This window comes from Furipterus horrens, unplaced genomic scaffold, assembly GCF_987537825.1.
Source record: "Furipterus horrens unplaced genomic scaffold, mFurHor1.1.pri manual_scaffold_2, whole genome shotgun sequence".
Classification (NCBI taxonomy): Eukaryota; Metazoa; Chordata; class Mammalia; order Chiroptera; family Furipteridae; genus Furipterus; species Furipterus horrens.
The window spans coordinates 164,591,510-164,615,951 of record NW_028327172.1 but is presented as its reverse complement, the minus strand read 5'-3'; the positions used below and the strand labels follow the sequence as shown (position 1 = coordinate 164,615,951).

Below are 24,442 nucleotides of genomic sequence, written 5' to 3'. Positions count from 1 at the left end.
TTTTAAAAAATTATGAAAGAAAACATCTTAATTTGCTGAAAGAAGTAGACATGCAAGTCTAGGAAGCACAGAGAATCCCAAACAAGATGGACCCAGAGAGGAACACCCTAAGACACATCATAATCAAAATGCCAAAGGTTAAAGATAAAGAGAGAACCTTAAAAACAGCAAGAGAAAAGCAGAGAGGTACCTACAAAGGAATTCCCATAAGACTATCAGCTGATTTCTCAAAAGAAACTTTGTAGGCAAGAAGGGACTGGCAAGAAGTATTCAAAGTGATGAAAAGCAAGGACCTACAACCAAGATTACTCTATCCAGCAAAGCTATCATTTAGAACAGAAGGGCAGATAAAGTGCTTCCCAGAAAAGGTAAAGCTGAAGGAGTTCATCATCACCAAGCCATTATTATATGAAATGTTAAAGGGATTTATTAAAGAAAAAGAAGATCAAAACTATGAATATTAAAATGACCACAAACTCACAACTATCAACAACTGAATATAAAAAACTAAAACTAAAACAAACTAAGCAAACAACTAGAGCAGGAACAGAATCATAGGTATGGAGACCATTTGGAGGGTTATCAACTGGGTGGGGGAAGGGGAAGAATGGGGGAAAAGGTGTAAGGATTAAGAAACATAATTGGTAATTACAAAATAGACAGGGGGCGGGGGTTAAGAATAGTATAGAAAATGGAGAAGCCAAAGAACTTATATGCATGATTGATGGACATGAACTAAGAGGGGGATTACTGGATGGAAGAGGGGTATTGGGTGGAGGGAATCAAAGGGGGAAAAATTGGGACAACTATAATAGCATAATCAATAAAATATACTTTAAAATAAGAGTTATTTGAGAGATCCTAAATGGTGGAGGAGTAAGTGGAAGCTACACTAACCTCCTCCCAAGACCAATATGGAATTACAACTTAATTGTGGAGAAATCATCTGGAATAACCAACTGAACACTAGCTGGAGAGAAGTCTTATAACCATGGAGAGATAGAAAAGGCCACTTCATCACAACGTGACTGGTAGGAAGTGCAGAGACACAAAAGGGCTGGCTGGGCTCCCACGGGTGGCCACCAAAGGGACTGAGAAATAGCTAAGCAGCTGGGGGTTCCCCCTGAGATGGGCAGGGTCTAAACCCCCAGCTGGGCTTCCCAGCCTACAACAACAGAGTGGGAAGTAAAATAGCATCCAGCTCTGACAAGCAAAAAGCCACAGTTTTTTTTGTTTTTTTTTTTGTTTGTTTGTTTGTTTGTTTGTTTTTTTTTGCTGGCCTGTAAGAAACAGCTAGAGACAAAGAGCTCTTAAATGGATCATGTATGAAAATATTTTGGCATCCACTTACCTGGGCTCAAGCAGAGGGAGGGCAGAGAGGACTAGAGACGCCTGGGGATAATTTGGTGTGGTGGCTTTGAGGAGAGAACTGAGGGAGCAGCTGACTGGGTCCCAGTGCTGACTCATTCCCCATACTGCAGGCAGACCATTCCCCTCCAAGTGGCATCAGCCTGAGGGGAAGCAAAAGCCCCGCCTGCAAGGAATTAATATGCCCCACTGTTGGTGCTTAAGTCTGACGGCTGATCATAGATCAAAAAGATTAACAGCTAAAGGAGACAGACAAAGGCAGTAGATCTCTGGTAGGCTCCAACAGGCTGCCTAGGCCCAGAATGGTACACGATCTGACACCACCAGGGGCAGATCCAGGAAGTGCAGATCAATCTAAGAAGCAGCAACAAATAAGACGGATCACAAAAATGGGGAGACAGAGAAACAACCCCCCCATCAAAAGGAAAGGAGGAATCTCTAGAAAGAGTGCTAACTGAAATAGAGGAAAGCAAACTATCAGACATGGAATTCAAAACATGGATTATAGGGAAGCTCAATGAGCTCAGCAAGCTCAAAGAAAACTACAAAGAACTCCAGAGAAACTACAAGGAACTTACTGAGAATTACAACAGCATGAAAAAGGACATAGAATCTATCAATGAGAGCGAAGAGAAAATAAAGAATACAATTTCTGAATTGAAGAACACAGTAGAAGGAATTAAAAGCAGGCTACAGGAAGTAGAAGATTGGATCAGCGAGCTGGAGGACAATGTAGAAAAAAAAATTCCCAGACAGTGCAACAAAATGAAAAAAAGATTGAAAAAGAATGAAGAGGTTTTAAGAGAGCTGCAAGACAACATGAAACATAATGATATCCATATCGTAGGAATACCAGAAGGAGAAGAAGAGGAGCAAGGGACAGAAAACTTGTTTGAAAAAGTAATGACAGAAAACTTCCCTAACTTGATGAGAGAAAAAGCCACACAAATTCAGGATGCACAGAGGGTCCCAATGAAGAGGAAACCCAACAGGCCATTCCAAGACACACTATAAGTAAAATGGCAACATTGAAAGACAAAGGAAAAATCACAAAAACAGCAAGAGAGAAACAGCTAATAACATACAAAGGAGCTCCAATAAGGCTATCATCATATTTCTCAACAGAAACACTACAAGCCAGAAGGGACTGGCAAAAAATATTCCAAGCAACGAAGAACAAGGGTCTACAACCAAGACTACTCGACCCAGCAAGGCTCTCATTAAAATGGAAGGTGAAATAAAGTTTCCCAGACAAAAGAAGGCTAAAAGAATACATCTCCGCCAAACCAGCATTGAAGAGATGCTAAAAGGGTCTGCTTTAAGATGATAAAGAAACAGAGAGAGGAACACAAGTACAAAGGGGAAAAATTACAATGAATAAGTATCTATCATTGATAACCTTAAATGTAAATGAATTAAAGGCACAAATATAAAGACATAAGGTAGCCGAATAGATTATAAAGTATGACTCACATATATGGTGTCTACAAGAGACCCACCTCAGAACAAAAGAACTACAAGGACTGAGAGTGAAGGGACAAAAAATATATTGCAAGCAAATGGACATGGAAAAAAAAAACTGGGGTAGTAATACTTATATCAGACAAAACAGATTTCACAGCAAAGACCATAAAAAGAGACAAAGAAGAACATTTCATAATACTTAAGGGAACAATCCATCAAGAAGTTATAACCCTGGTAAACATATATGCACCCAACTAGGAGCATCCAAATATGTAAGGAAAATCTTGAAAGACTTCAGGAAGAATATAGACAGCAATGCACTCATAGTAGGGGACTTTAACACTCCATTGTCAACAATGGACTGATGTTTGAAGCAAAGAAACACCAGGATTTTGAGGCATTGAACAACACTCTAGATCAAATAGTCTTAATTGATATATATAGAAATTTTCACGCCAAAGAAGAAAAATATATATACTTTTCAAGTGCACATGGGACATTTTCAACAATAGACCACATGATAGGACACAAAACAAACCTCAACAAATTCAAGAAAACTGAAATCATATCAAGCATCTTCTCAGATTATAATGTCTTGAAACTGGAAATTAATCTCAATTAAAAAAAAACTCATAAACATTCAAACTCATGGAGAATGAATAATATGCTATTAAATAATGAATGGGTTAACAATGACATTAAGAAAGAAATAAAAAAGTTTCTGGAAACTAAGTATAATAAACACTAAACAACCCAAAACATATGGAATACAACAAAAGCAGTCCTGAGAGGAAAGTTCATAGCAATACAGGCCTACCTAAAAGGGATAGAAGAATCTCAAATAAAAAATCTAATCCTACAGCTACAAGAACTAGAAAAACAACAACAAACAAAGCCCAGAGTGAGTAGAAGGAAGGAAATCATCAAGATAAGAGCAGAATTAAATGACATAGAGACTAAACTAACAATTCAAAAGATCAACAAAAGTAGGAGCTGGTTCTTTGAAAAGATAATCAAAATCGACAAGTCTTTAAACAGGCTCATCAAGAAGAAAAGAGAGAGGACCCAAATAAATAAAATCAGAAATGAAAGAGGAGAAATCACAACTGATACCGCAGAAATACAGAGGATTGTAAGAAATTACTACAAACAACTGTATCACAAGAAACTTGACAACCTAGATGAAATGGACAAATTTCTGGAAACATAATCTTCCAAAACTGAATCAAGAAGAAGCAAAGTCTGAACAGACCATAACAACTAGTGAAATTGAAGCAGTAATAAAAAAAACTCCCAGCACACAAAAGCCCTGGACTGGATGGCTTCACAGGTGAATTTTACAAATCATTTAGGAAAGAACTAACTCCTATCTTTCTCAAATTATTCCAAAAATTCAAGAAGAGGAAAGACTCGCAAACTCTTTCTATGAAGCTAGTATTACTCTAATTCCAAAACCAGGTCAAGACACAACAAATAAAGAAAACTACAGGCCAATATCACTGATGAACATAGATGCTAAAATCCTCAACAAAATATTGGCAAACCGGATCCAGCAACACATTAGAAGATCATACACCACAATGAAGTGGAATTCATCCCAGTGATGCAAGGATGGTTTAATATTTGCAAATTAACAAATGTAATACACCAGATAAACAAAATGAAAGGCAAAAAACACATGATTACATCAATAGATGCTGAAAAAGCATCTAATAAATTGCAACACCCATTTATGATGAAAACACTCAGTAAAATGGGAATAGAGGGAGCATACCTCAACATAATAAAGGTCATATATGAGAAACCTGAAGCCAACATCATACTCAATGGGCGAAAACTGAAAGCATTCCCTCTAAGATCAGGAACAAGGCAAGGATGTCCACTCTCTCCACTCCTGTTCAACATAGTCTTGGAAGTTCTAGCCACAGCAATCAGACAAGAAAGAGAAATAAAAGGCATCCAAATTGGAAAAGAGGAATTAAAACTGTCATTATTTGCAGATGACATGATAGTGTACATAGTGAACCCTATAGACTCCACTAAGAAACTACTCAAGCAAATAAGTGAATTTGGCAACATAACAGGGTACAAAGTCAATATGCAGAAATCAAAGGCATTTCTGTACACCAACAATAAAATATCAGACACAGAAACTAGAAAAAAAGTCCCATTTACTATAGCAACAATAATAATAAAGTGCCTAGGAATAAACTTAACCAAGGAGGTAAAAGATCTGTACTTGGAAAACTATGTAACACTGAAGAAAGAAATTAAGGAAGATAGAAATAAATGGCAGCATATACCATGTTCATGGATGAGAAGAATCAACATCATTAAAATGTCCATACTACCCAAAACAATTTATAGATTCAATGCAATCCTTATTAAAATCCCAGTGACATATTTCACAGACCTAGAACACATACTTCAAAAATTTATATGGAACAAAAAAAGACTCAATAGCCACAGCAATCTTGAGACAGAACACAATAGGAGGAATCTCAATACCTGATGCCAAAGTATACTATAAGGCTGTGGTAATCAAAACAGTCTGGTACTGGCATAAGAACAGGCATATAGATCAATGGAATAGAATAGAGAGCCCAGAAATAAACCCAAGTCTATATGGTCAACTAATATTTGGCAGAGGGGGAAGAAACATAAAATGGAGTGAAAAGAGTCTTTTCAACAAATGGTGTTGGGAGAACTGGACAGGGACATGAAAAAAAAAAAATGAAACTAGACCACCAGCTTACACCATACACCAGAATAAACTCAAGATGGATCAAAGACTTAAATCTAAGCCATGATACCATAAAAGTCCTCAAGGAAAACATAGGCAGGAAAATTTCAGATGTCCCACGTAGCAATATTTTCATCGATGTATCTCCTAAGGCAAGGGAAATAAAGGAAAGAATGAACAAATGGGACTATATCAAACTAAAGAGTTTCTGCTCAGCCAAAGAAAACATCAGCAAGATGAAAAGGGAACCAACCATATGGGAAAATATATTTGCCAATGATATCTCAGACAAGGAATTGAGCTCCAAAATACATAAAGAACTTATATGACTCAACACCAAGAAGACAGACACCTAATTTAAAAATGGATAAAGGACCTGAACAACCACTTCTCCAAGAAGGATACAGAGAGGGTCCACAGACACATGAAATAATGCTCAACATCACTAGCCATCAGAGAGATGCAAATAAAAACCACAATGAGATACCACCTCACACCAGTCAAAATGGCCATCATTAACACATCAACAAACAACATGTGCTGGCAAGGATGCGGAGAAAAGGGAACCCTAGTGCACTGCTGTTGGGAATGTAGACTGGTGCACCCACTATGGAAAACAGTTTGGAATTTCCTTAAAAAACTAAAAATGGAACTGCCTTTTGAACCAGCAATTCCATTGCTAGTATTATACCTGAAGAATCCTGAAACCCCAATTCAGAAGAACCTATGCACACCTATGTACATAGCAGCACTATTTACAATAGCCAAGTCCTAGAAACAACCTAAGTGCCCATCTTTAGATGAGTGGATCAAAAAACTGTGATACATTTACACAATGGAGTACTATGTAGCAGAGAGAAAGAAGGAACTCCTACCATTTGCAACAACATGGGTGGAAGTAGAGAGGATTATGCTTAGCGATATAAGCCAGACAATGAAAGACAAATACCATACGATATCAACTAATAGAGGAAACTAATGAACAACACAAACAAATGAGCAAAATTGAACCAGATGCATGTAAGCAAGGAGTAGACTAACAGTGACAAGGGGGAGGGCGAACGAAGAGAAGGGAGGTAAGAGGGGGAAGGGTCTAGTCAAAGAACATGTATAAATGACACATGGACATGGACAATGGGGTGAGGATTGACTGTGGGAGAAGGGGTGGTCAGGGTGGGGGGAAGCAATGGGGAAAAAAGTGAGACAAATATAATAGAAAAACAAACAAACAAAAATTTTTAGTGGGGAAGAAAAATAAAAGCAAAATAAATAAATGAACGAGTAAACTGTCCCCCTCCAAAAAAAGCCTTCATATGTAAGAAAGTGAACAAAAGAAAATGTAAAGCACAGAAATGCAATTTTAGTGAATATTAGAAGGACAAGGATTTTCTTTCATACTGTATATTTTTCTCCCTACCTGATCCCTCCAGAATTTGGCATTCTGAAGAAGTAATGACATAAGATTCTTTGCATAAAACTAATACAACCAGTTGTTAATAGAGGTTTTGTTAACCAAGACTTTGACTGGAGTGTCATGCCTAAAGGAGGCATGCCTGGGCTCTAGTTGTTACCAAAAAGCCCTGCGGAACTAAGGTTGACCTTAGAAGGTAAATAAAGTCCATGAGAAAAAAGGCCTGGTACCATGGTTGGTTGTGCGGTTCATGGCAATCTTTCCAGGGAAGGAACAGACGTTGCTTTCCTGAAAGACGGCTAGAAGGGACCTTAAGGAACAATGGAAAAACCTAAAGGACTTGGAAAAGACAGGTGTTTACAGGCAAGGCTGAATGGCAGGTATGTGGCTCAGCTTCTGTTGTATTAAATGTGAGATGACCGAGGATGCTGAGGTAATTCCAGCAGGCAGAAGGTGGACAAACAGGGGGCTGCTGCATGCTCAGGCAAGTCAGCACTGAGCAGAGCAAGCACCGTCCTTTTATTGAAATCTGAGGGTGGCAATTACAGGATACACACCATATTGCATAAAGAGAAAATAGGATGCCAGGATTCAAACATTAACTACTTTAAGTAAAACAAAACTATAAGTCCTTAAGGCTAAGCTTCAAACAAGATGATAAGAGAAGGGAGTAATGGAGTACTCAGCAAAGTCTCTTTATTCTCAGCATACCATAGCTCAGTGGCCTGGAACAGCTTGCAGCTGCCGGCGTTAGCAAGTCCAGCTTGCTTATCTGAGTCACAGGATACCTGGTCAGGGGGGCATAAGGAAATGCCCCTACCCAGAGACTTGATTTCCACCAACAGCTTCTGTGCCCTGAGGGGCAGATTGAAGGTCACTCTAAAGGTTCCTTGTGTAAGTTCCAGCAAAGCAGTCTTAAAGATCATATGTGATCATTTGCTGCTCTTGTTGTGTTTCTGCAAATGAACAGGATAAATTAAAACTGGACTTAACGTAGTCCCTTTAATGACAAGGAGGGTAATCTTAAGGAGAAAAATGATGATTCAAGGAAAATCACAATGCTCAGTGGTAGACTATAAACTAATGTAGCTCACTGTAGGGACTACCAGCCAAGATAGAGGCTTAGAGTGACATGCTCAGTCTCCCTCTACAACTAAAAAGAAATACAACTACCTCAAAACAAAAGATAACTAGAAATTCCAGGAAATAAAACTACATGGAAGCCCAATGTATGAAGTTATAAACCAGTGGTGCTCATCTGGACAGGTAGGAGGGGCAAGAATATGCGGTGCTGTCTGCGGTAGCAGCAGGGATAATGGCGGGACTGTGAGAAATGTCAGGGGAACAATTCCGGCTGCAGTCGACTCCTAGCAGCCCATGATTCCAACACTGGGGAAGGCAGCCCCCCCATTGCCTCGGACAGTGAGGCCCGGAGGGAGGGGGGACGGATCCTGGTCTCACAGCAGAGAGTAACGGCAGGAATCCATCTTGGGCCCCCGCCCTCACACAAAGCACCAAAGCATGGCAAAAAAGGTCGCAGATCACTGCCGTCGCCGGGTAGTAATGTGTGCACGGGGCTCCGCCCCCCACAGCCTGCCCAGAAAGCAAAGCTAAACACAGATCTGTCGGAATGAAGCAGACGATTGAAATCCCAGTGACACAGCTCACCAGGCAACAGATAAAAAACCTGACAGGTGAACAAATAAAAAAACTTTCTAAGGTTCAGTTCAGAGCTATAGTTATAAGGTGGCTTACAGAATTAACAAAAGATTTGGAACAAGACAGGGAAGGAATGAAAGCCACTCATACTGAAATGAACGAAAACACATACGAGACAAGTGGTGAGGCAGTAAAATCCAGAGATCAAATCAACAAACCAGAACATAGAGAAGGAACAAACAGTCAACCAGTGCAGAAAGAGGAAACAAAAAGTAAGGAAAGTGAGGAGAGGATCAGAAACCTCTGAGACAGCTATAAGCTAATGAATATTTGAATAATTGGATTGCCAGAGGGCAAAGAAGAAAAACTAGAAATTGAAAAATTATGTGAAAAAATAATGAAGCAGAACTTCCCAAACTTGGGGAAGGAAATAGACTTACAGGTCCAGGAAGCACAGAGACTTCCAGATAAACTGGAGCCAGGGAGAACCACTTCAAGACACATTATAATCAAAATGTCAAAAATTAAAGATAAAGAGAGAATCTTAAAAGCAGCAAAAGAGAAGAAAAGAATCAAGTACAAAGGGGTCCCAATTAGACTATCAGCTGATTTCTCAAAAGAAACTGCAGGCAAGAAGGGACTAACAAGAAATATTCAAAGTAATGAAAATCCAAAACCTACAGCCACAATTACTCTATCCAGCGAAGCTGTCATTCAGAATAGAAGGGCAGAGAAAGTGCTTCCAGGGCAAAGTAAAACTGAAGGAGTTCATCAGATCCAAACCACTATTATATGAGATGTTAAAGGGACTGGTTTAGAAGAAGGAGGATCAAAACTATGAACATTAAAATGAAAACTGCATCACAACAACCAACAACAAGAGTTAGGGAATCTAAACAAAGGCAAACGAAATAGGCAACAAGAGTGGAAAAGGAGCTATAGGTATGGGAAACATATTGGGGAGAGGTCAGCAGGAAGGGGAAAGGGGAAAGGGAGAGAGATGGCACAGGAATTAAGAAGCATAGTAGGAGGGAATGGAGTAGACAGAAAGAGGTTGAGAAGAACTATATGTACAACCAATGGACATGGACTAAAAGGGGGGAACAACGGCGAGGAGGGGGGCCACCGGGTGGAGGGGAGCAGGGGGAAAAGAAATTGGGACAACTATAACAGCATAATCAGTAAAATATATTTAAAAAAAAACTAATGTAGCTGTCTTTAAAGTGTATTTTCATTTAAAGTTTGTTTTTATTTAAAAGTTATACTAGGTCTGTGACATCATCAAAGATGCTTGATTTATAGGCAAGAAGAATGTCAAATGCCTTGCAACTCGAGGTCTTCCTAATAAGACAGTCTTGCAGACTTAGAGACTGGTTTATGGGTTACGTTGCATAAATTAACATGTGTGTTCTGTTTTCTTAGGGCATAAGCCTATGATCTCATTACCTGAGTGACCATATTATAAGCCCCATTTAATCCTGTCTGCATCGCTGCCTCCTAAGACTCAATGGTTTGGCTGAACTGAGTGGTTTGGTTGGTAAAGTATGGGATGGTCTGTGGGCTTCACTTTAAAACTGGTTTCTCTCTTCTGTCCTAATGGCTTGGACAGAAAGGGCCCCGAGGTCTGAGAGGGGGGAAACCTATAATATTCCCTTCAGCCCAAACTAAGTATAGTGGGCAAAAGGGCTTTGGACAAGTGTGACATGCCTGGCATACCTTCCTCCAAAGAAGCCTTTTTTTTCCCAATGTGGGATATTGAAAAATTAATCCCTGCCTTTGTCATCTAGTCATTATGGTTTTAATGATGCCTATTAACCCTGTTGCCAAATCTGTTGCCCCCAGAATACAACAAGGATGCCAGATGTTAAATCAAGCATGCTGTTGCCTAGGGACAGTCAACTGACCTGGAGTCTGCAAGATCCTTCCCCACGTGGGAAGGCCACCCTCCCCTCCACACCCCCACTATTATTAGGGATTTCTGGACCTAAGGGTAGATAGGACGATGACCATGTCCAGCTTGAAGCAACTAGAGGAGCATGAGACCTTTGCCCATTGTCTTTTATAAGATTATAAAGGATCTTAAGTCTGAGAGGGGGTAATTGTAAATTGTAAATAAATAAAAATAATAAATTAAAAAAAAATAAATAATAAGCAATTAGGAATATAATAAGTTTGTATATAGTAGGATAATTTTCTGTATGTCCTAAGGAAAAAAGAATATATATCCTTAATTCATAAAAATTTTAAATTTAGATATTTAGAAAGCTCTTAAAGTCCTTCATTTTGGTAAGGGTAACTCTTCAACTTATTCACTAGAGCTTGATCACCATTTTTACTTCATGATTTAAAAGAGAAAGAAAAATAGATAATGGATTTAGTTGACACAGTTGTGCATACAGATACAAACGATTCATAAGGTTCAGGACTATATGCTTATTAAGGCCCTTTTAATTCTAACAGAGATAGTAACAGTAGCTCCCATCTATGTAGCATTGATTTTTTCACAAGTATCAGCAAAAACCTCTCTAGATAGCTTATTTAATCCCACAAAGAGGCCTCTAAAGTAGATATTACTTTACTGTGCCTTTTTCTATAGGTGAGAAAGCTAGTACTCAAAGAAATGAAGTCATTTTGCCAAGGTCACCCAGGGAAAACATAGTGAAATTGGGATTATACAGTGGTTTAAGTTCTCATTTCTTCATCTTTCTAAAACACTCTAAAGAAACACAATAAAATTACATGTGAATATTACACATTAATATGGCCAATCACAGGCAAAATACCTGTAGTTAAACTAAGTCAGTTTTTATTTATATATATGCAGGTCTTTCTTGAATTACAACTCTTATTCTCCTTTGAGAATATCATTGCTATTATAACTGTACAATTTTAATATAGACCCAATACATAAATTATCTACATTTTAGTGAGTAATTTAAAAATATATACATGGAAAAACACAGTGCTTACAAATCAAACGCAAATAAAAATCTTTTAAAAATCTTAGAAATTCATTAAGCAGATTATGTTTATCTTATTTAAAATGTTTTTTCTATGTACAATACATAATCTTTAAAAATACTACTTCAGAAAACAAAATTTCTTTGGTTCAGATAAAGGATTCTAAATACAGAAATTCAATTTATTAAGTATGTGCCTTCTTGGGTTGGGCTTCTCTTATCTGGTTTAACTCTTTAGGAAGCATGTAGCTGACTTCCTTTGAATGGAGAAAATATAGGTGGGGTGTGTATAGAGGCTGCTATTCCCATAGGACATTTGTATGTGAAACTGTAACCAGAAGCTTGAATTATGTGCTAGCTTAAAGGTAGTTTTACTATGCCAGATTAGGAAGATACAGAGAAACTCTGCTTCCTATCCATTTTAGAAGGAGGGTGAGGAAGTGATCCTGGTTGATATGCAGAAACATTTACTAGTAAAGTTCCTAGGTACTGCCATCCAAAGCTATTGGAACTAACTCTCTTGGTTATTTGGAAGACTGCATGGAGGAGACGAGAGGAGGAGAGATGCTACATGACACTTTCACTTCTAAAGTCCCAACCTTCTCCAGCACCTTGCCTGCCTTAACCATCTAAAATTATAAATACATCGTGACTCAGATGTCAACAGTGATTACAGTGGATCAACATTTACCAATGGGGTCTTCATTAAAAATTAACTGTGGTTAGTCTATATTCTTGGTTTACTAATAGCAACAATCACAGAAGTGGACAAAATATCTCAGAGTTTCAGAGTCAGCAATCTTACCTATCAGATTTTACTCTCCTCTACATTTAATGAGCAGAAAAAGGCTTCACAATTTTGTTCCTACCTTGATTGTAAAAATACCGAGTCTATAAGGTAAAACCTTTTCAAAAGCCCACCATGTGACTGCACATTAAAACCACCTTTAACAAGGCTTTGGAAAGTCTCCAAGTTATCTGGTCACAGGGGAACAAAAAATATCTTTTGCTTTGTTTATTTTTTAAGTCCCCTGACAGAATATATTTACCTTATTGGATTAATAAACTCATTTATTTTAGGGATCAGTACCATTGACGGAATACTCAAACTTGCCTATCCCCAAACTAATATCAGAAGCACATTAACACATTTCTAGGTTGAATGCAAATAAAAGTTAAGAGCCTCTTTTGACTACCAAGATTTCTGCAGACCGCTAATTTGAGGTGCCATAATGTTTACATGGAGTTGTTGAGAGCAGGTGAAATCTTGCAAAATTCACCCTTGTTCTTGACACCATTTGCATGACTTAGTTGCTCAAGGGCAAGACACTTCTAAACCTTATTAGGACTCAAAGGAGATGAGTACAATCAGGATAGAGCAATAGATTGCAGAAGACACTACGCCCCTTCAACAAAAATGGTTCTGACTGTGAAGAGAATAGAATAGCCTTCACCATTTGAAAAAAAAAAAAAAAAACCTGAATAATTCACAGCATCTAAATGAGACATTATAATTCAGAACTACCTCTGTACCCACTATCATCCACCCTCGCTCATGGGCAGGGATTTCTTTTCCCTCATGATCTTCCAAAAGATATCATAATACTCCAAAGAGAGAAATAATCAGTACTGCATTATTGGTGCTCATAGTCCTCTTCTGTAGTAGATAGGCAGTATTCATCTTTTTTTTTTTTCCTGTCAGAAGTCTTTATCCCAGCCTGACAGCTCATCCGGAGGTACTCCTTTTTCAGGAGGATACTTGTCAAAGTAGCTGTGATCTGTGGGTCCACTGAGCTAATAGAGAAATGGTTAAAGCAAACATGAGAATGATGTTGACTAAGCATGCTATTACATCTGGATAATGCTTTCCATATCTGAACACAGATTTTAAACTGCAACTACTGGTAAGTTACATATAAAAAAAGATGACCAACTGTCATTTTGAGTCACATTCTCAGCCTCATGAGATCTCCCCTTAGGACCAAATGGATCAGGTCATGCCATGGAAGCTACCTGGCCTTTGAATTATTTCCAAAAGAAAAAGTGACAGCAGATACTTTTTTAAAAAATCAAAATTTGCCAGAATCCTCCTTCCACTCGATACAAGTTTCTTACCAACCTTGAACTTTTATATGGTTAATTAACTATAGAAAATTTCCAGAATGACAAAAAAGGAACAATTCAAAATATTGTTGGCTCTCTTGACAGAGTGAAATGACTCTTTTGTAAATTATGTGATTTCCAATTCTTAACTTTCCAACAAATGTAAGAAGTAGCTAATTGAATTATCAGCTGATAGGCCATTCACAATAGTATTTGTGATAGATCATAATGTGCTTTGGGGAGGCTGGGGAGATTACTCAGAGGCATTCAGAGGGGTGTTGGTATTATAAAACCTTCCACTCCTATGTATTTATTTATGTGAACATAACTCTTACTACTTGCATCTATCTAATTTTTAAAATGAATAAAGTTGATGTGGAATCTGAGTCTACTTTTAAATAAATAAAATGCATCCACAGGCACATTAACTATTTTCTTTACAAAAAGTGTTTAATAACAACTTCAAAACTTTGTAATATATCTATGTTGTTTGATACTGAATGCTATAAAATGTAATTATAACTGAATCCAGAAGAAATATTTGTGTTGCCAAAGAAATTCTGTTGCCACAAGAATTTTTAAATTTATGAAACTATAATTAAAAGACATTTAAAGAATGATTGATTAAAGATTGCCAAGCACAAAAATATTTTATATCAGAATGAAATTTTGAAGAGAAAATGGAATGGAAATATGGAATATGAATTCAGAGAGAAAAAGGAATGATGTAATATTTCTGTCTATATTTTTTAATATCTGATTGATATCAAATCTCAATGATACTTATATTGACTAAAGGGGCAAACTAACAGTAATGTTTTGCTTTAAAATGTCAATATTTTCAGCAGACTAGAAATTATATTCTCTTCAATAATTTAAATGAAAAAACTCAAATGTCAATCTAAAAATATACAAGGGGAAACATAGATCTTCCAAATCCTCTAGCCAGAACACAGCATAATGTTTGCAGGGTGTTGACCCAGGTCATTCCTGAGTCATTCTTCCCCTAAGTTAGCAAATGTTCTGCTTTCTCTAGAGCCCTCTGTCCAGCCAGCCCCGCGTAGGGCCCGAGAACTTGAAATGTAGCCTGTCTGACCTGATGAGCTGCAAGAGTAACCACATGGGATTGTGAAAACTTAGTATGAAAAATAACAATGAATCTCATTAATATTTTATATTATATATTGCTTTTATATTGAAGTGATAATATTTTGGATATTAATTAAATTAATTTCACTTATTTTTTATCGCTTTTTAATGTGACTACTAGGAAATTTAAAACTACATTTCTGGTTCATGCTATATTTCTGTCAGCCTAACACACCTTAGATTTACATGTGATTGATTCCTGAGAGCTGAGCTAATGCCCTATAACCACAACTGTTATGACATCTTAATTTTTAGAAAACTATTTTAAAAATCTAAAACCTATTACTCACACACACACCTCCTTAAAATCTATTTACAAAAACAAATACTAACAACAAAATTATGAGAGTAATATAGTAGATACCATACCTCTCTTCGTAAAGGTGATGGAAGGTTCCGAGCTTTCAATCCCTCCCAATTAAAACCATTTAACCACCTGAGAAATGAGAAAAGGACACAGTAATATTACTTGCCTGAAAACTATTAGCATATCAGTTATCTGTCAGTCCATTTTGTTGTCTGTTCCCTGACAGCAATGTGGTCAAAGGAAAATACTCGACTGTGCTAGCTGTCTGGTCTTACATTAATTCATGCCCACTAACCTCAAGGAGCACTTACTGCTGACCAGTAATCAGTCTAGATTTCCCTGTTGTTCCACTCATTGTTACACCCCCTACATTCATAATCAAAAGAGAACTTCCACAATCTTCTACCAGCACATCTGCCTACCTACCTACTCACAACTGTATGTTCCCTTCTCCCCAGTACCATGAATTAACTGCTTTTGCTTCCAGCTAAGGTCAGCTCCCGTACTCGATAGTTGAGCCTGTAGGCGCTTCTCTGTTCAAAGTCATGCTTTTGTAATTCTCCTCCCTCCTGAATCTTCAACATCTTCTCTGCTGGATCATTCTCATCAGCATGGAAATATTTTATTGCTTCCAACTACAAAACACTCTCCTTTGACCTCAGCTCCCTTCCAACTCTCACTATGTTTCTATCCTTCCATTGGAGGAAAACTGCTTGAAAGAGTTATCTAATCACTGTATTTACTCATTTTCTCCTGACCACACTACAATCAGGTTTCACCTTCTTCAGCCCACTGAATCATGTCAGTTCTCAGTTTTCATCTTATTTAACTTGTTAGAAGCATTTGCTACAGTTCATCACTCACAGACCCTGAAACCTTTCTTTACATGGCTTCTGGGACATGCTACTGTCCTGGCTTTCTTTGAACCTTCTTGGGTGCATTCGCTCATTTCCCACCTCTATTTCCATAGGAAATTGGTGTGATCCAGGGCTCAGTCCTTGGACCTCTTCTTTTTTCAATACTCTCACTTCCTAGGTAATCACATTGAATCTTGTGGCTTTTAAAAGCATTATAATATTAATTACTGCCATATTTCTATTTCTAACCAAGACTTTGCCATTCCTTTACAGGCTATTAGCTACAAGTGCTATTCATCATCTCCCAAGTGGATACCTATCAGACATCTAGAAGGTCTACACTGGAGCTCCAAATTTTCCCCAAGAAACCTGCCTTAACTCTTCTAATTGCTTAAACCAAAGACCTTGGAGTTAATCCTTTCTCTCCCCCTATCTCAGTCTGTAAGAAAACCTTGCTGGTGTTACCTGCAAAATATGCGTGTATTCAAATATGACAAATTCTCAACACCTTCCCACCGCCTGCACAGGCCAACTCACTATTATTCTTTACTTGCAGTATTACAATAATCTACTCCTGGGAAACAACCCAGTAGCAAGAGTGATCATTTAAAATGTAAGTCAGGTCTCATCATGCTGTTGTTTGAAACTCTCCAGTAAGTCCTGTTTCACTCAGTATAAAGGCAAAGTCTCCACCATGTCTCTCCTAAAAGCCACAAGGTCTTACAAAATCACCCTTTCCACCACCATCCGTCTTCCACCTTACCACTGCCCTACATTTGTCTTCTCTCTTCCTTGTTCATTAATCTCATCACCATTGTTCCAGTAAGGTAGGGGCACTCCTCTAATTAAACACCTTTGCACTCAACATCCTCTAGCTAGATTGTTGTATCCCCCATATTTCCACATGGTTTGTTCCCTCAATACCTTCAGGTCTTTTCTTAAAGGTCATCCTCTTAGCAAGGCCTTCTTTGGCCACCCAGTCTAACATGACAAGCCCTTTCCCATCCCACCCTCCCCATAGTTTCTACTCTCCTTCCCTATTTTATATGTTCTCCTCAGCACTTACTACTACTTAATGTATCTACTATATATTTTACTTATGCTGTTTATTTTCTATCTTTCCCACTAAAATACAAGCTCCATGAGGCAGTGGTTTTTGTCTGTTTCTTTTCCTTCATGTCCCTAACACTTGACACAGAACAGGGGCTCAATGTATGTGTCTTCTGAACAACTGAATGCCTCTGCAAGAGAAGATTCTTACACATGACTTCTTACTATCATGTGCTGTAACATCACACCATGGTGGTGATACTGCTAGTCACATGGGTCTAAAAGCTCCAAGATTTTTTTTAAGTACTTTATAGTAATCTGTAATGGGATTAAGCTGATGGCCAGATAAAGTTCTTTGATTTACTGCTTCCACATCTTTAATCTAAAAGAGCTGATCTGATCTTCAGGATACATGTAAAGCTTGGTGGGCTGGAAACACAACACTCAAACACAATGTACACGGTTGCTCAGGATCTTATAAGGAACATGGAATAGTACTGTTCTACAGCCTCTGATTTCTTCTGTTGGGACACTGATGTCAGGTCAGGCAGACAACAGAAATTTCTAAGAAGTCAGTTTGGTCCCAGACATCCAAAAAAAAAAAATGACCCTGCTTTTAAGATGTTTTTATTTTGGTGAAAGGTGAAAGAAAAAAAAAAAATATATATATATATATATATAAATACTTAAGTTAATTTTAGATACTAATAAGTACTAATAAGATTAAAGAGAATAAAGTGGTGGATTAATGACTGGGATAGAGGTGGGTTGAAAGGGGCTGTTTTTAGGGAAGGTAGTATTTGAAGAAAGGATATTACAATTAAAGACAGAATGAAAAGAAGAGGGAAACCATAGGAAGATTGGTTTCAAGAGTCTTCCAAGTGGATGGAAGTGGGAGGAATGAGCTTTAGTGTGGTGAATGCAGGGGAAACAATAAAAAAAAAAAAAAAAAAAGATGTCTGAAAAATGGCCAGAGGCCAGATCATGTAAGGCCTGGTAGGACACAGTAAGGAATCAGAGTTTTAGGCATAGTGGGAAGCCAGTAGAAAGTTCTAAGCCAATAATGCTATCTAGATGTGTTTTCAGAAGATAATTCTGGCTGCTGTGTGGAGAAGGGCCATAAGGGACAGCATGGGGCATATGGTGGCAGAGTGTGAGACGGAAGGCAGGGAGGCTTTAGGAGGCTGTCACATTCCTGTCTGTTGATGACACCAGAAATTATTCTTCCACCCTTCTCAATCTTTTTCACCCCTGCTATTGGTTTGGTTCAGTCCTTGACTGGATTTCCCATTCCCAGCCTTAGCTTAGCAAGGAAAAAAGTACAAAAACAGAGAGGGCCAGTCCTAGTATATTCCATTTCAGGTTTCATTCTTAACCCAAAATGCATTTTGGTATAAGCTACTGAAGAGTGGAAGTCAGACAGCCACCCCAGCTGTACAGCTTCCCCTGTGCTTGCTATGAAACCACAGACGTCCTCTCCTTGATCCACCCATCAGCTTTTTTGTACAGACTGATGCTCCATTTTGAGGGATTTCTAGGCTCACAGTTCTGTGGATTCTTTTCCATTGACACCAAACACTGCCACCATTCCTTTTAACATATTTTACAATGCTCTCTTCCCAGAAGCTACTCCATAAATATTAATAAAAATTATTACTGTTACTCTACTGTATCAAAGACCCTGTGAATTTCTTGCTGAGTACTTGTTACAACTTGACTTATGGCAATATTTACTTAACATGAGTGGCTATTCACTTAACACTTGGCCTTTTGACATTAACCACATTTTAAGTAATACAAGTGCCAGCATGTACTCATGTGTAAAAAGTATTCACCAAAGAAATATTAGCAGCAACAGCACATAAATTGCTTCTTCATTTTTAGAAGACTTGTAGAAGCTATTCTTGAAAGTAATTTCACAGACTAGAAACATTAAATGCAATGTGAAGACACTTGAAACAAATTATTCCTCTACATAGCAGGGAAGATTTAATTGTACCCTACACATTTGTTATCTCTTTTTTTTTTTTTTTTGGAAAGGTGTTGGGAGACATAATTGGTGCCTAGCTTCTAAGTTAGCTCATAAATAAGGAAGGGAGGAATTCTGTTTTTAAGAAAAATGATTTAAGACAGAATGGGCAAACATATAACAATGTGCCGTGTTTTACTGTATTGTTTTAAATACAAAGGTAAAGTGAATAGTTCTCTAAGAGAAAATATAGAAGTATTTTTTAGAGAAGAATAGGAAAATCTGATAGCAAGTTTTTAAACAACTTTTTAAAAAAATTCCAAGAGTATACTGGGTAGATAGCTATAAACTTCGGGGACTTTTGGAAGGTTTTAGAATATTCCTATTTGAAGGCAGAGAGAAATCTAGTTTTCAGGCCTCCCTGTGCTTTATATATTAAAAACACTATGAAAATAGAATTACATAATGTTTTTGTCCTCTCTGAGCTCACCATAAGGCACTGTGTAAATCTGGCACATCTTGCTAGTGAACTCTACCCTACACATTATACTCTGACTATATAGATACATGCCAAAAAACATCCTGCCTGTTAAAAAGAGTGGGCAAATTAATCCCTACAGGAAAGGAAATTCAAAATTCTTCATTACCATGCTGAGGTGAGAAAATTCTCTGGCATCAAACTACATGTGCATCCAATCATAATTTGACAGCTACATTTAAATGAGCCTCAGGTAAACAAGAAGTACAAGATAAAACTGGAGCCAGTTAACAATTGTATCACTCTATTTCCCAATTACCCCAAAGAAAAACATGAAGATGCTTCTATAATGAAATAAATGAGGAAAATATGTTAAAAGGATAATTTAATTGTCAGGACATTTGTTTGTTTCATATGAATAGCGTGTTTATGTGTCATGTTATAATGAGATAAGAAACTGTGATAACAGCTTGTAGGAATAAAGATAAATTGGAATCTAAGACAATTAATAAACTACATTGAAGGCAATCCAAAAGATGACAAGAAACAAGAAAGTACTCAAAATACTCTATAAACATTTTGATGTTTATAAAATCCACAGATGTGTCTGTCTCCCCCTCTCTCCATGCCCCACCTCCTTCCCTAATACACCCTTAAAGCAGAGCCCTCTATGAATTTACAATGTTGAATACATGGCTTTATTTCAAGAAAGTTCATGAATAGATAGAGCAGGGCTGGCAGCTGCACTACCAATGTTAAGAAAATGAGCAGTGTTTCTATGCAGCAGTATCTCTCCCTTTATTTTCACACTGTATTACTGCACCCTTAATTCTTGTGTAAAAATATCCAGAGAGGAATGCAATATTGAGAGGTGTTTTCACTTCTGAAAGTGAACATGTCAATGTACCCAAAGGTTTTCAATAATGAAATTCTCACAATTCTTTTTTGTACTATCAATAGGTGATATATCTGTAAATCATAAGCAAAATTAAAACATCTTGAGGATTGCAGGATTTAGTTAGCCATTGATTTGAAAAAACAATCTTGAAGGCTTCAACTTCCATATATGTAACCAATTAAGAAAAAGATATCTTATGGAAGTTATCTATGGCTCTAAATGACAGATTTAGATTCACAGAACTCAAAAGGTCCATGTTAGTTGACTGCATACGGACAAAACATTGTTTGAGGTTTTGAGGTTCAATGTACTTTATCCCAAAAGTAAAATACAACATGAGGCTTCAGAATTTGAAGTCCTAGTCAAAGGAAAATTATATTTAAAATTAATGTATAATATTAATAAAAATTGAAATGCAATACTATTCAGTGGTTAATTTAACTGAGCCATTCTCTTGAATATTGATAACAATAATTAAATTCTACTTTATTCACAAATCAAATGTGAAAATTAGAACAATCCATTTATAGACTCTAAGTTGATATTTGAAAATAATAAGTAAGATAGCAGTGGATAAAAACTAAGTTGTTAGAACTTAAAGATATGATTTTATAACTTGTTTTGAATTTTATCCATTCTTGATATGAATTTCCAGCATTAGGGAAGTCATTTTGAGACTGATTATTACGAATGAATCTAGCAAAACACAAATTAAATAAAAAGCACCAAGAGCGAAAATCTGAGAGTCTGTAAAGAAATCCTTATGGCTTACTGAGAGAAGCCTCAAGATGACCAACATTTTCTATAAATTTCTATATATTTCTGGGCAAAGAAGTAACTGTGTACCTGTGTTTCTTAATGTCATTGATCCCATTCTTCAGATTTCCCAGCCTTTCTGTTGGATTTTGCCTAAAATGATAATATTTTTAAAAAACAACTTATAATAATTATGTTTGGGTATATTTTAAATTAAAATGTAACATTTATTTATTTATTCAATAATATTCACAGACCAGGCAGCTAAGTAGATGGAGCCATAGTTAAATTAGCTAGGAATACATCTACATCTATATCTATAACTATATACATCTATATTTCTATATATATATATACACCTTCTAGTGCTTTAAATGCACTATAAATAAATATGTAAAAGAACAGGAGAGGGCACTCTTATAGATTCTGCTGAGAAAATCAGGGAAAGCTGTAGGGAATCATTTAGATCTCACCTGTAAGCACACACATATTTCTGTTGGCAACCCACAGCTAGGTTTCATGTGCTAAACTTGCTAAATTTTAATGCTTAAAAAATGTTCAAATATGTGAAAGAAAATAGCAACAAAGTAAAGTTCAAACAAAATTATATAACTCTTCTGTTCTCCAATAAACTATTTTTAATGGTAAATAGAAATTTGGAGTAATTTAAATTAAGGTCATGGGCATGGTACAAGATGGTAGTGTAGGAAGAACCTAAACTCACGTCTTCCCATGAACACATCAAATCTACAACTACATATATAATTCTCTCTGAAAAAGACCTGAAAACTAGCTGAACATCTCTCTCACAAAATATGGTAAGAAGACCACATCAAGGCGAGTGGAGAGGCAGAGACACAGTTTTGCCAAAAATTCCACCCCTAGTGTGGCAACTGACAACCAGGGAGGAATCTCACAAATCCAAATCATCTTCCTGTGCAGCAAGGGGTTCATACCCAACATTAGTCACCCCCACACTTGGGAGCCTCAGTGGAGAGATGAGCCCCCAAAATATCTAGCTCTGAAAACTAACGAGGCTCACATTTAGGAGACTTAAAGGGCTGTAGAGAAATGAGATATTTCTGTTAAGGGCTGGCACACAGACTCACTTACCCTAGGGACCAATACAAAAGTAGCAGTTTGAGAAGTGCATAAGCTATATATAAAGTAAATTCATTTGCTAATCCTAAAATGTCTGCTTGAGAGGCAGGAGTCTGTTGAGACTCTCCTTGATGGAGGTGCTGGCAGATGCCATATTTATACTCTCCCTCTGCAGTGATAGTGCCAGTGAGCGCACCCCACCCCAGAGCTCTCCTGCAGCCACACAAAAGTCAGCAGGTGCACCCCACACTCTCCCACTGCTTGCTAAAGTCAACAGGCATGTGTAGTCTACACAGGGGGCACATTAGACCAGAAATGGCTTAAAAGAGTATACAGAAAACTCCATCCAAGAGCAGCAGAATACACATTCTTCCCAAGTGTACATGGAATATTCTACAGGACAGATCATATGTTAGGGCATAAAACAAACCGCAATAAATTTAGAGAAGACTGAAATCATATCAAGCATCTTTTCCAACCCCAATGGGATAAAGGTAGAAATCAAGTACAAGAAGAAAACTGGAAAAATCATAAATATGTGGAGATTAAATAACATACTACTGAACAACCAATGGCTCAATGAAGAAATTAAAGAAGAAATAAATGAGGACTAAAATATATATATTTTTGTTTTTATATATTAATAACAAAGTATCAGAAAGAGAAATTAAGAAAATTCCATTTACAATGTCATCAAAAAGAATAAAATAGCCTAGGAATAAGTGTAATAAAGAAGATGAAAGACCTGTACACTAAAAACTATAAGACATTGATAAAATAAATTAAAAAAGACACAGAAGGAAAACTATTCTGTGCTCATTAAATTGGAAAAATTAATATAGTTATAATGTCTATATTACACATAGCCATCAACAGAATCAATGCAATCCCTGTCAAAATCTCCATGGCATTTTTTACAGAAATAGAAAAAACAATCCTAAAATTTGTATGGAATCATAAAATACTCCGAACAGCCAAAGAAATCTTGAGAAAGAACAAAATCAGAGGCATCACATTCCCTAATTTCAAACTATATTACATAGCTATAGTAAACAAAATAGTATGATACTGGCATAAAAACAGACACACAGATCAATGGAATGGAACAGAAAGCCCAGAAATAGACCCATGTATATATGAACAATTTATGGAAAATGAGGCAAGGGGAAAGAATAGTCCCTTTAATATATGGTGCTAGGAAAACTGGACAGCCACATACAAAAGAATGAAACTTGATTACTATCTTTCACCGTACACACATACACACACACAATAACTCTCAAAATGGATTTAAAAAGGCTTGAATCTAAGCCCTGAAATACTAAAAATACTAAAAAGAAGGAAAAAAATCATAGGCAGTAAGCTCCCTGATATTACTCTTGGTGATGATTTTTGGATCTGACTCCAAAAACAAAAAAAAAGAAACAAAAGCAAAAATAAATAAGTGAAACTACACCAAACTAAAAAGCTTTTGCACAGAAAAGGAAACCATCAACAAATTAAAAAGGCATCTTACTGAATGGGAGAAAATATTTGCAAATCATATATCTGATAAGGGGTTAATATCCAAAATATATAAAGAACTCATACAACTCAATACAAACAAATAAAAATCCAATTAAAAATGGGAAGAGGATCTAAATAGTTTTTCCAAAGAAGACATACAGCTGGCCAACAGGTACATGAAAAAGTGATCAATATAATTAATCATCAGGGAAATGCAAATCAAAACCAAAATGTAATTTAATCTCACACCTGTTAGATGGCTATTGTCAAAAAGTCAACAAATAACAAGTGTTGACGAGGATATAGAAAAAGGGAACCCTTGTACATTTGTACATTATTGTTAGAGATGTAAATTGGCGCAACCACTATGAAAAACAGTATGGAGGTTCCTAAAAAAAAATTAAAAATAGAATTACAATATGATCCAGCAGTTCTACTTCTGGGTATTTATCTGAAGAAGGTCAAAACACTAATTTGAAAAGACATATGCACTTTTATGTTCATTGCAATATTATTTACAATAACCAAACAATGAAAACAACCTAAGTGTCCTTCAGTGGATGAGCGGATAAAGAAGATACTATGTGATACACACACATACACACACACACACACACACACACACACAGCTCAGCCATAAAAATGAAATCTTTGAACTGTTGC

General features: G+C 36.9%; 1 protein-coding gene across 2 annotated transcripts in view; it reads right to left on the bottom strand.

Annotated features, from left to right (window-relative positions):
- Positions 1–13,044: 13,044 nt before the first annotated feature.
- Positions 13,045–24,442, bottom strand: part of PRKG2 (protein kinase cGMP-dependent 2) — an 87,488-nt gene continuing 76,090 nt past the window's right edge. Inside the window, exons 17-19 of one of the 2 annotated variants that reach the window (XM_090266716.1) lie at positions 21,263–21,325; positions 15,227–15,293; positions 13,045–13,399 (exon numbers count right to left, since the gene is read on the bottom strand). In XM_090266716.1, the coding sequence (XP_090122842.1) occupies positions 13,304–13,399; positions 15,227–15,293; positions 21,263–21,325 (226 nt within the window). In that variant the 3' untranslated portion in view covers positions 13,045–13,303. The remainder of the gene's footprint in view (positions 13,400–15,226; positions 15,294–21,262; positions 21,326–24,442) is intronic. The other variant, XM_090266717.1, reaches the window with a different exon arrangement.